Genomic DNA, 13,059 nt, shown 5'->3' with positions numbered 1-13,059 from the left:
CCCAGACCCCAACGGACAACTGCTTTGGCATCATGTTCAAAAAGTCTCTCAGATTATCCCAGTTATATCTAGTTAAGTTTACATGTTTAAATTTGTTTAGTTTATTCTGTACCTAGTGAATCTTTGATCAAAACATATACAAATTAAGGAATAAAGAGGTAGTATAAACAACAAGTACCCTGATACTCTAGCATTACAAAGAGAGGTTGAGTAGACTAACCTATACAAGGCAGATGATACCATATGAAGAGTACAAAATGTATTTAGTACAATAGTAGCTGTTAGTTCTGTAGCATTATACAGTTCGGTAGGGCTATCATTTCTAACTCACCCATGGAGCCACATCAGGTGGAGCCTAGTTACGGCACAGTTTATAAATGTTTTAGGTCTCCTTACTCTAGGAAGCAGATTCTTAAGAGTAGTCACACTGAGATACTGTAGGAAACAACAGGCCCGACCCAGTGTAAGCAGCTACATTGGTTGTTAAACTGATGATAAAGGAAACAAAGCGGGGGCTGGGGGTGCAGGGCAACAGGCAGGTAAAGTTTGAACCTTCTCTGATGTGCATGTGTGCACCTGGGTGGTGTGTTAGGAGCAGGGTGTGAGTGCCATTTACATTGAAGTATGTAAATACTTCAGAGAATCAGTAAGAAACATAAATATATAAAGAGTTAATAAATGAGTTTTAATCGGATTTATAGCTTGATGGTAGACATTTAAATGAAAAGAGATTTTCACAAATCTCCTTTCTTATATAAAAAAAATAATGTGCTCTGCATACATGTTCTGAGGTGCTACTAAAAACAATACAAAGCATTATTACCTGAAGTACTGTATTAACATTTCCTATTTGAGGTGTTCTGTGGATTTAAAGTATTCTTAATTAATGGAAATTGCACAGGGTGGTGCAAGAAATCTGTTCGCACATATTAGCTGCTTAGAATTTTCCTGACTTACTGTATCCCATTATAAGCATATGGAAATCAGGGAGTAAAGTATATTTTGACTCTACAGGCCCCATTTTCATCCCAGCATCAAGAATCTTTGAACACTTTTTCCCTTGCCACAGAAAGGAAGCTCTCCAACACATCAATTAAGTAGCCCATGTATGGGAAAAAGATCTCTCTCCATGTCAGATGAGATGTACAGTCAACAGACAAGATCTGTATTTTGCAAGATCTGTCATGTATGGATAGTGTCGCTGTTCTTGTTTTCCACTCCATGCAATGGTATTCCAGCCATACCCGCTGGAGGAGATGAACAAGTTCAGGCCAAGCTATGAAAAAAAAAAAGAGAGAAATCTACCCAATCCTGCTGAACACTCAGCCTAATTCAGCGAAGCTCTTAAGCATGTGCTTATTGTTAAATACGAGTATTCTTCAAGTCAATGGCTAAGAAGTACCTTGTGGGATCAAGTCTACGGTTGTTTGAATGGTCACTTCTAGACCTGAACAACCCAAGATTAACCACAAACACGTTTGTTTTCTCTCACTTAGGCAAAATGTGTTGCAATTGACAGTTGCTTCAAATACATAGCTTGGTAAAGTATCATGAATTTGAAGGCATGTCCTGAACATTATTCAATTTGTCCTGATTAGGAGTAAGAAATGAGGGGGTGGGGGGAAATCCTATGAAAGTGTAAAATGAGAAGTGAATAGGCAGAACAATAAAGAAACAAAAAGACCCGGTTTCACTAAAACACTTGTGCACATGCCTAGCTATCAGCATATGACTAGTTCTTTCCACTTTAGTTGGGCTCCTTAGTAACTGGCTGAACTAGGTACAGAGAATAGGAACATTGATAGTATCGACAGGTAGAGGCACAGTGTGCTCCTGCAGGGCTCTGGCAGTGGTGGCCATTGGAGAGTGGGGAGGATAGTTTTACCTGCCCCATCTTTCTCCGCAGTAGCAGGGACACTGGCTACTACAGCCAAGGAGAAAACTTGCTGCACACCGGTTGCAGGAGGGGCACCAGAATGCCTCCCTCCCCACCCCCTTTCCACTGGAAGTCTTTGCTATGTCAACTGTAGCAGCCCAACAGCATAGGCTCTTTAGGGGCCGGTCCTGGTGCCCTGTTTTTGCCAAGCAGCATACCTAAGGAGGACAGCAAGCAGAGTTGCACCTCCCATGGCCAAAAGCCTGTGGGATGGCTGCTGTTTTGCTCCTCTCCCATATGGTTGGGTGCCATGGGGCTGCACCTGCATAGCAAAGGCTCCCAGGGGCGATTCCAACACCAAAATGGCTCCAAGGGCAGCTGCCTCACTCCCCCTCTCCCCCCGATATGCTACTGAAGACAGGAAAATGTGAAGACAGTACCTTTAGCCTAGTTATGGCCTTTGTTTTGGAAGCTGTTCTTTTATCACTTGTATACAATATAATTTTTTTTTTCTAGCTAAGGGGCAGAAAAGCACTTGTTTTTTTTTAAATTGAATCTCCTTTGGGGGAAAAAAAACAACCAAAAAACAAAACAAAAAAACCCACAAGCCAGGCTTAAATTACAGGGGGAAATAGCCAGTGAACTCAGACCAGTTTTACAGATGAAAAAAAACCCTAAGAGTTGGAGAGGCTCATAAAACCTCAAATTCCACTGGACTTGTCCATTCCCGATTCCAACTTCCATGGAGCCAAAGCATGCACAGGCAAGTTGCCCCATTGCTTTCAAAAAGTGGTTTTTTAAAATTACTTCTTCATTTATTATCAAATATCTGGTAAAGAATTAAAAAGCGCTCTAGCATCCTTTGCCGATCACCATTCTGATTTGCCCAGTCAGAGTCATACAATAAAGTCCTGGGACATTCTGAGCCAAAATCTGGTCTTCTTTCAACTGGTGCATCATCCAGGAACTTATCCCAAGTGCAAAGGATATAGTGGTGGCTTATTTAGCGATATTGAGAAAGAGGCTTCACTGTAATATTTTAATCAAACATTTGGCTCAATTGAGGTATAAAAGAAAGAACAACAGACGTTATTTTGGCTGAGTTTTCTAACTTCATTCAAACAATGCTTAAGCGAAGAAAAAAAAAGATACGGCTAGTGCCTTTTTATGTTGTTATCTGTAGCATTCTTTTCACCATGTCTTTTTTCCCCTCCCCTGCTTAATCAGAGAACCTAATTTCTTCTCTTGTATCCAAAGGAATATTGAGAGAGGCTTCCAAATTAAATAAAGATATCAATCAAGAATGGAAACTAGATTGGCCACATGAGATTTCTATTAATAGTACCACGATGCCGATGAGGTCAGACTAGGAATTGATATGATTTGATACACACAATGGTAAACAATCTGCCACAAAGAAGGCAAACACTAGATATTTTTTTAAGCAGAGGTTATCCAAATCACTTTATTTTGTAAATAGAGAAGAGTGTTTTAGAATCTAAATTTATCCTAGTGTGAGGAAACATGAACAAAGAAACTGGCATGTGGCTGAGTAAATTCTATACATAACATTAGGACATACTGGATGTTTCATTGTGCAGCAGGTCATGATAACGTGTCACAGATCATAATAGGCATTTGTGGAAGAATTAGGTCAGAATGGTGTAGATAAGAAAGGAGGAATTTCATTAGCATTGTGTTATTTTCCCAACTTGTAACTTCAGTCACATTTTGAAGTTTTATTTTTTGGTATGCTCATTTTAGCATTTAATTCCAAGGAACTTTTGTCCAGAGAAAATAAATAAAATTGGTCATCCAGAAAGGAACAAAAATCCTATCAAATGCCCAGCAATTATTTAATTCAAGTCAGCGCTGGGCAGAAATGGTTTTCCCGACTAGCAAAGTGTTTAAATATTTCAATTATTTTTTCATCTCACATGGTGGTGAAGCAAAGACTCTTAGACATTTTCATGAGAAGCCAAAAGGTAGGAGGGAAAATGCCCCAGACTTGTGGTCCTGGCACACCTATGGAATGCAAGAGAATCAAGTTCTAGCCTAGGGGTGGGCAAAATGTGGCCTGTGGGCCATATGCCGCTCACCAGGCCATTCTATCTGGCCCGTGGGGCCCCTAAAAATTTAGAAAATTCATATTTATCTGCCCCTGGCTGCCTGTCATGCGGCCCTTGATGGCTTGCCAAAACTCAGGAAGTGACCCCACCCGAAATAATTGCCCGTTCCTGCTTTGAACAAGGTAGAGTTTGGACTTGAATGCAAGTCTACCACACCCAACTGAATGCTGTTGACCAATGGCCTGTTGGCTACCTGAGATAAAGGTTTAATCTCTTTCTTGAGAAGAAATTCCATCCTGGGCCACACAGAAACCTCATACCCTGAAAGGGAAACAGATTACTGCAAAAAGTGAAAGTTCTGATAAATAGTAATTTCCAAAGGGGGAGGAACAGGCTCAGAGAAGGAATTCTGACCTGCCAAGTGCGATTACAGTAAAAGTGGAATTGGTCCTTAAATCAAGATGCATAGTCAGTGGTTTCGAAAGGAATTTTGCTTGAGTTGGTTTACTTTAAGTAACATATACTGTTGACGGTGTGGACCTCAATGCCCACAATCCAGAAGAGAGGGTACCAACATTAAGGCCCTCTGCCCCACCCTCTTTATTTTTTTATTTTATTTCTCTGCCCCCCAAGAAGGGATTCTGACCTATCTGTAGAATTTCTCTATTCAGCGAGGTACTAGAGACAGGGGAAAAAAGAGTGGGGCACATCATTATACTTGAATTTAAGAAACCGAAAGAAAAGATTTGTGCTTCCCATGTTAACATAAAATGTATCAAGTTCAAAATTCCATGTATTAGCTTGATTATACTGAAACATAGGTGATCCAGATACAAAATAAATTCCTGTCCAGCACCACATTTCAACAAACCATGTCCCAAGCAGAAAGAGTCATCAAAAATCAAAACCTCTTGTAGAAATACAAAATTGCTGTCATGGGGGTTTCTTGTATAAAAGATGACATTTTGAGAGGGAAGGAGGAGTGGCAGTGGAAGGGAAAGAAGAGAAAACTATTTTTGAGTTTGTGAGTGCCCAAATCATCAAGCTACGAAGGGGACGTGGAGCTCCACACTCAAGCCCATATTTGGATCAGGGCCTATATCTGGGCATCACCTGCCCCAAGTGAGTTCTTCAACCACCGGATTACTGGTTATTCTGGGCTAGTCTCTCCTCCATGTTATGGCAAGGAAAATACCAAATTGGTATTTTTGATATTAACAAAAGTTAATAGCCAAGCATCAAAATTTCTTGTTGAATAGATTTTCTGTGATACCCTGCTTTCCTGCCTAGCAAACAGCCTAATCCCAAAACCCTGCAAGATGATGGAAAGTGTTCCACTGCCTTCATAAGTTGAAACATGGGGCCCTGTTCTGTTCAGGCAAGTTCATGTGTGTATCACCCCACCACGAGCACAGAGACAGGGAGTTAACCATGTTACTGTGAAGTCAGGCAGCAGGTAGGGCAAGGTGGCACCTTATAGATGAACTTGTTCAGAGAAGCATGAACTTTCATATGCTACAACGTATTTCAGCAACTTGGTTCAAAATGTCTTGAAGCCAGGTTCATAATAGCAGTGTGGATGCAAAGCCTTTTATATCTGATTTAACCTGAAAGTCATTTTCAGTGCATCTAATCTTAGGAACAGACAGATAATGGCTGCCTTGTGTAGCAGGATCAGGGCCCCAACCCCAGGGCCTGCTGTCCTTTGGCAGTTAGGTCTACCTGCTGTGCCCTACAGGACTCCAGCCTCTGTCACCTTCTGTTTCCCCCCACAATCAGTTTTCAATATCAGCCCAGAAGCACCTGTCCCTTCCAGGATCCTTCTTACTCCCAGGGACTCCTTCTCCATTACAGACAATAACAGCACCATAGCAGCTTTTAAAAAGTTTCTTTTTCTCCAGTATCCAGAGCCCAAATACCATCTCTATCTCAGAAGCCAGGCTTATAGAGAGCCCTGGCCTCCACCACCTTTCAGTCACATGCCCTCTAATGCTTTAATTAGACCCAAGGGTTTCTCATTAGCACCTTTCTGCTGCCTGTTTGCTGTGAGCATTCTTGCAGCCACCTAATGCTGCCTTCATGCCTACTCAATGTAACAGGTGCTAGAGGCTCCCTGTCAAGATTAAAACTGTGTTAAGATGTTGCCATGTAGCCTTGTGCTTTTCCAAAAGGAACATGAAGCTGCACATGTGTTTTTCAGTCTCTTTGGTATGTCAATTAGGCTCAATCAAATGCGGAGCTCTTAATTTTGTCCTGAATGGCTCTGGAAATTTTCCTTTTACCAAATGTCCAGCGTGTACAGGACATTAACTTGAAATAAATCATGAGGGGGTAAGGTCAGTTTGGAAAGAAGAGGAGCCTTGGTCAGCAATAGGATTTTAGAGCATGCTGAACATGTTGTGTATTTGAATTTCACTTAAACCATAAAGCTTCGGAAGCAAAGTAACCCAGGCTATTATTTATTTATTTATTTTTCTTTACAATTTGGGTCAATTGCTAGAAAAGAAGGAGCTTAAATGAGGTCTTCTCACATCTGACAAAGGTCACCAAATCCAATATGTTAAAGCAGTTAGAGAGGCCATTCTATTTAAAACAGGAGATCAAAGGTGCATCCTTTATCAGAGTTCAGAGCACTCTTTGAAAAGTTTGGTTTGTAATCAGCTTGTAATTTTGTCGGTCAAATTCTCCTTTCATTTCAGTGCGCTCCTTGTTGGCTTCAATGAACGTTTCCCTGTGTGACCAAGAGGCAAAATAGGCCCTGTGTCTTTAACAAGGAGGCAACAGCTTCTAGCACATACAGGATGCATCTATATGAGATGCTTACTGTGCATAAGCCTAACACTGCACAGTGGTGGTTAAAAGCCGTGCTAATAGGCTAATGAACAGTGTTACTATTAGGCTAATATGCAGTAAGTGTCACAAAATGACTGTGCGCTGGTGCTACTGCACAGTAACTCGCTGTGCATTTAGTTAGCGCTTTATTAAGCATGTACTAAACTAAATGTGCAGTATCTAAGGCACATTAATGAATGTGTAGGCTCACCCACAATGTACCAGTATATTAGTATTCCAGCACAGACCCTCTCCTCCAGATACACCTCAAGCACATAACCCTTAAGAATATGCAAGCGTTGCAAAAAGTTTGGGGTTTTCTAAACTTTACAATTAATACATTATCCAGAAAATCTAAAGACCTATTTTTAAGACAGACAAAGTTCTATTTGAAAAGTTTTGATGGGCTATTTCTTTCCCTGTAGAAATGGAAAGTAATTTTCACATTTTGATTTGGCCCAATTTTCTGGAGTATCTGAACTAAGCTTCCTTTCAAATGTAAAATCATATTTAGCAAAAGATGCTGGGAAATGCAAAGTATTGACTATTAATCCATCTTGTCTATGAACTCCTACAGGGTTGTTTCAAGGTCCTAATGATATCAAGGGGAGTTTTTACTTTAAAATTTGTGAGAGCAAGCTGAATCTTTTTGGATAGACTATTTATTCACACACTTCTGGCCTACCCAAGTCATGGGGGATGGGGGGGGGGGAAATAATCAAGACATCAAGACACTTTAAAAACCAGATCAACTCAGTAGTTAAAAATATTTATTTCTAAAAGATATTTACCTTGACAGGCAGGAAGCATTTCCCAATTTCATACAGAAATATGTAAAACCTGCATAGACCAATATGGCCTGCTTAAATGAATATTCAACATGGTAAATATAATGAATAATTTGCAAGAATATAAATATAAGCAAATAAAATTCAAATCAGACACCAGTTAGCAAATTCAACAATGTGAATAAATTCGCTGCTAGAAACAGTCACCCAATATTAGCCTTTTGACATAATTTTAAACAACCCTTTGTCTCTATGCACTTTATCAAGTGAGACACTGAAGAAATCCTCATCTTGCAACAGTTTCTGTTATAGATGTGGTTCAGTAGATTACTGGCAGCATACAAGACAGTACAGTCTCTATTATTAGACCTTGTTATCCTGTTATGTTAAACAAAGTAGTGTTTCCCATTGTGTTTTATGTTGAAAATTCCTTTCATCATCCAAAACCCTGATTATCCATAAAACAGTGTTTCACTCACATAGGACATTTAGATAGCTGTGCTTATACTAGCAAACCAAGCTTCTGAAAAAGGCAAAGGGTTGCATTTGATAAGCAAAGGCAATAATAAGGTGTAAAAGTATTTTAGCAGAGTGCAACATAAAGTACAAGAGGTAGACTTGTATATATGCAAGAAGTCCTGATTAAAGTAGCACAGTGTCTTTCATTTTCTATTTGAATTTAAAAAAATTAAAATAAATGTCTCTCCTTTCAAATCTTGATCTCCGTGCTTTTTATCTTCTTCTGTATTGGGTATTTCTTGCAACATCTTTTGGCATATGTTTTTTTTTCCCTCCCTGAAATCTGTCACATTCATTTATAACAATCCCTTTTATGTCTTTTCTTCAGAAGCAACATTCAGATGTTCCACTCCTCCTCTGGAAAGTCAGCCCTCAAATTAAAGTTTGTTAATGAGGACTTTTCCATCTCCCACGTAACTCATCAGTTGGGATTCCAGAAAGATGAGATGCTGCATCTTTATTATCCAAATAGAAGATTTCTTTAGATTCTCTTCCAGCTTTTATTTTGCTGCTTTAATATTTGGAGTGACATATCCTGGGCCTTTGCCAGAGTAGATTGTTAAAAGGCAAAATAGAGTTTCAGCAATGCTTTGTCCATAATTTGTAGTGATAGAGGAAAAGGGCAGGTGATCTCCCCACTAGGATGTTTTCTGACTTTCCCAGCTGTTTTGCCTTCTGTGTGCTCTGTTATGCTTCAGCTGTTTCACTTCATGGAGTCTAGTCTTTAGCTTTGCAATCCGGAAGGAAGCTTTGATACTGTTACCAATGGCCTCTAGTCTGTGAAAACAGGAAAAATACCAAATGTTATCATAACCATTAAAACAAACTGTGTATGTATGTGTGGGTTCAAACAGAGTTTTGGTTAAATAAAACTCAATTTAGAATAGCACAGGGGTCAGCAACCCATGGCATGTGTGCGGAGCATGGCACACAAGGCCATTTTGCTCAGCACACCACCGCCAGCCCAGGCTCTAAGTAACTCCTGCCTGCCATGGAGCCCAGGCTGCTTCCAGCAGGTGGCTGGGAGGCTGCAAGCCCTGCTGCAAGCAGACCGGGCTCCATAGACTGGCTGTAGCCAGGAGGCTGCAAACAGCTGCTCCGGGCTCCAGCACGTCCCCATTCTGAAGAGAAGCTGAGTTGGTCCAGAATGTTTTGACAATGTGGTTTCTCATTAGAAAAGATCAATGCGTCAGAACCAAAAAACTTTCCCCCAGGTGGAATTTATGGTCAAAATAAGACCCCTTCACTCTCTGAGCAGTGTCATAGTAAGAACACCCACTTAAGATCTGGGAGATCCAAATTTGAGTCTTACTCAACCCAATTAAGACCAGAGACTTAAAGCTGAGCCACCCACTCTTCAAATGAGTGCTTTGATTCAAATGGCTTCAATCTCCCTACCCTATTCCTCATACATCACTTAAAATGGTTACATTTTGCCCTTACTTTACATAAGTAAATTGGATAACAAGGAAGCTAACACTGATGACCAGAACATGGAAAGTTATTTACATATTGGGATAAAACTGTCACAATTCAAGAAATTGCATTTTATGCATAAAATTTGCCTCTGAATGTATTTTATTTTCTCATCTTACCAGAAGATGAAATAATTCATGAGCACATTAAAACATCAAGTTCTGTTGCTGTCAATATTTAAAATTTCTCAAGCTTTTTTCAGGCTGGAGTTGTTACAAGTCCAGAGCAAGTGGGGGAAACTATACAGAATTCAGTAAGTTTGACTCTGCAAGATATGGATGAGCAACAGCCCCACTTTTGTGATTCAGGACTCCATCCTGCCCTCAGCTGAACTTACATTGACTTGAGAATAGAATTGTATGTTCTCTGCATACTTGAGCTATCGTGGCATCAACCATTTCAGTACCGCAAAAGGAAGCTCACCTTCTCATTTTCCTGCTGTTAAGTAGTTCTCTGTGCAGGCACTTCAGTCCTTTGCAACTTTCACCTTTGTTGAGATGATCCCAACCCTTCTGTATTGTGGACTGAGCCCTGTTTACAGCAAAGAAAAAAAAACAAAAAAACCCAGCTGTTAAAAACAAACAGCATTTATACACATACATTTTGTCTGCTCCCACTGTGTTGGAACAGACTTGATTAAAGTGAACCTGCTCTGCATGTAAGCTAACATGCCTGGTGCTGTGTCGCATGCATTTATATACATGGCGAAATCAGATGACACTGCTGGGTTAAACTGCACTGTCCTTATCAACAATGATGAGAAGTCATGGGATTAGATTTCAGAGGGACTATTCACCTGAGTGAATGCCCCCTTTATTATTACTGCAGTTCACAGCCAATTAAAATAACATATACAATAACACACCAGAGTTCTTTTCCTGTCTGGCAGAAGTTCAGACATTTCTTGTCTTTTTGGTTGGCACATCGGCATCTGTTGTTTGATTCTGCAAGCTTTCCAGAGACTGTGTCTTTCAGAGATCGCCGGGCTCGAGAAGGACCTCCAAGTCCATATGGCACAGTTTTCCTATGATCAGAGAATCAAAGAATTTAAATTTGTGGCCTCAAAAAACAAAGGATGTTCTGTCTAATCTTGGCTGGTTATAATTGGTTATAACTTCCATGTAAATGTTTTTGACAATCCTACAGTAATGCTGATTAAAGTGTCTACTTGCATGAGTAATTGCTTTTTGGTCATAATTCTAGAAAGATATTAAAACTTTGAGTGTGCAACTGAGTGCAATAAAACCTCACCTATGTGAACTTTGGTAAACTGCAAACACAAAAAGAATCAATAAAAGAAATGGAATAGCTCTTTCACTGGTGTCATTGGGCAATGTTCATTATACCTGCTGAGGATATGACCCCATATTGCCGCTTGGTGAGTAAAGTGTAAAAATGAAATATTTTATGCATTGCACACATCCTCGCTAATCTACAAAATGTGTTAATGCATAATAGTTGCTACTAAGAACTCATGAGGTTATCCCCAAGCATAATTATAATCCTTTTGGGATAGTATTCCCTCTACTGGGGTGATTCACAGAGGAAAAAATCACTACTCGTAGTAAGTAAAGATTAGCTGAATCAAGCCACTACGCTGTGTCCTGTGCTTCTCAATGAAAAGCATTTTATAGCATTGACACTCTGAACCAAAACACAGCACATCCTTGGTTATACTTTAGGAACAGTGGAAGCTTTAGATCTGCTGTGCCTACTCTTAAAAGCGACTTGCTTCATCTCTGTAGTAAAATCTCACATGCTTTCTCCACAGAGTCTTCCCTAGTGAAAGGACTGATGGAAGCATAAGCCAGATTGGGCTGTATACTCCCAAAGGACAGGGAAATCTGTGTAAATACATGCTGTCCCCATCGTGATTCTCTTACCCCTCTTTAACCACCCCCCTCAGTCTTCCTCTAAAGTACTGCATGGCTTTTTACATCCTCTTTCCCCCCCCCCGCAGAGAGTGTAGAGCATAGGGTGAAGCAGCCTAGGGTTTATTGCATGGCTTTTCTTCTGGACTGAAGAGCCTTTTAACTGCATGGTATAGTTAGCTGTTCAGCTGTATCCCAGGGAGCAGTGTCCTCTCACTCATTGTGCTGAAGCATTAGCCGATGGCAGCACTGTCCCCGCGAGACACTGCCCATGCCCCCTTCCAGTGGGATGGGTAAAAGGTAACTATGGTAACTGGCTTCCCACCAGGGTAATTAGGCTCGGGGTGAAAGAGAGGTTAGGGAGTGCCGCCTTGGCTCCCTCACTTACTGTGGTGTGTTGATCCAGATGATGTCAAGGTGGCAGAAGTAGACGCACTCCTCATCCATTAAAGAGGAGCAGGAGCAGCGCTTGGCTCTGCGCAGTGGCAAGGGGGCACTAGAGGGCCCGTTCTCAGCTCCCAGCTGAACACCAACAGCTGCAAGGGAGAGAGGGGCAGAGCAGAGGGTTAGCAGGGGCGTGATCCTTGGGACCGAGTTACACACACCCAGGGGCCTCTCCTGTGGGCTCTACTCAGAAAGCCAGTGGCAGGGAGTGGGATAGATGCTGGCTCCTATCCCATCCAGGAAAGCACAAAACAACTGCAAACCCTCCCTCTGCCTGCAGAAGGGTGTTTGTACCCAAAAGCTTGCAATGAACAATATTTTCCAACTATTTAGTTGGTCTAATAAAAGAGATCACATCTACCCAAAGAACCTTGCCTGCCTACCTCCTAGCTAGACACCATGGCACAAACAGACCCAAATCATGACACTGCAGAGCCACTCCCAAGCCCCAAATCAACATCTGCAGTGCCCAGGCTGCATTTTGTCTCTCAGGCTAGCACTGGGTATTGCCAAGGCACACGACCTGGGCATCACCACCACTGGCACGGACTATGTCCCCAGTGCCCGGACTGCATTTCATCCCCCAGGCTAGCGCAGGGCATTGCTAAGGCACGTGCCCTGGGCATCACCGCTGCCGGCGTAGACTATATCCCTGGTGCCGGGGCTGCATTTTGTCCCTCCCTCAGCCTAGTGCTGGACATCGCCTGGGCATCACTACTGCTGGCATGGACGAACGAAAGGGTGACGGCATCCCTGTGCCATAGGTAGCATCCCCGCACGAAGCAGAGGGACAAGTCCCCAGGCTGCCAAGCGTCCCCCACCCCGTCCTGCACGGACACGGCACCCCCCCAGGGACCTACTCCTCCATCCCTGCCCGCGCCCATCGCTCGCTGCGGGGTCTTGCCTCTCGATCCCAAGCGAAGAAGAAATTGCAGGGGAAAAAAGGGGGAGAGCCCTGCGCCCAGCCAGGCTTCCCCGGTGCGGGGCCGGTGCAGCGATGAAGCCCCGCGCCTGCCTGCCTACCTGAGCCGAGCAGCAGCAGCGGCAGGAGCAGGAGCAGGCGAGCGCAGCCCATGGTCCCGCGGCGCAGGCAGGAGGAGCGGGCTATGCAGGCGTGAGGCATGAGGCGTGTGGCGGGGAAGCGCCGGCCGCCGCCGCTTTATAGCCGGCCCCGCGCCTGACTC

At 42.4% G+C, this 13,059-nt stretch overlaps 1 protein-coding gene across 1 annotated transcript; it reads right to left on the bottom strand.

Annotated features, from left to right (window-relative positions):
- Nucleotides 1–7,525: 7,525 nt before the first annotated feature.
- Nucleotides 7,526–13,014, bottom strand: EDN1 (endothelin 1). The gene is made up of 5 exons (XM_019543343.1): nt 12,899–13,014; nt 11,820–11,967; nt 10,426–10,584; nt 9,984–10,091; nt 7,526–8,861 (listed from the first exon to the last, which is right to left on the bottom strand). Exons 1-5 carry the CDS (start codon nt 12,996–12,998, stop codon nt 8,723–8,725), a joined length of 654 nt encoding a protein of 217 aa, XP_019398888.1. The 5' UTR covers nt 12,999–13,014; the 3' UTR covers nt 7,526–8,722.
- Between the last annotated feature and the right edge of the window lie 45 nt (nt 13,015–13,059).

This window comes from Crocodylus porosus, unplaced genomic scaffold (genome assembly GCF_001723895.1).
Source record: "Crocodylus porosus isolate Cpor-Errol unplaced genomic scaffold, CroPor_comp1, whole genome shotgun sequence".
Lineage (NCBI taxonomy): Eukaryota > Metazoa > Chordata > Crocodylia > Crocodylidae > Crocodylus > Crocodylus porosus.
This window is presented reverse-complemented; position numbering and strand designations above follow the sequence as displayed.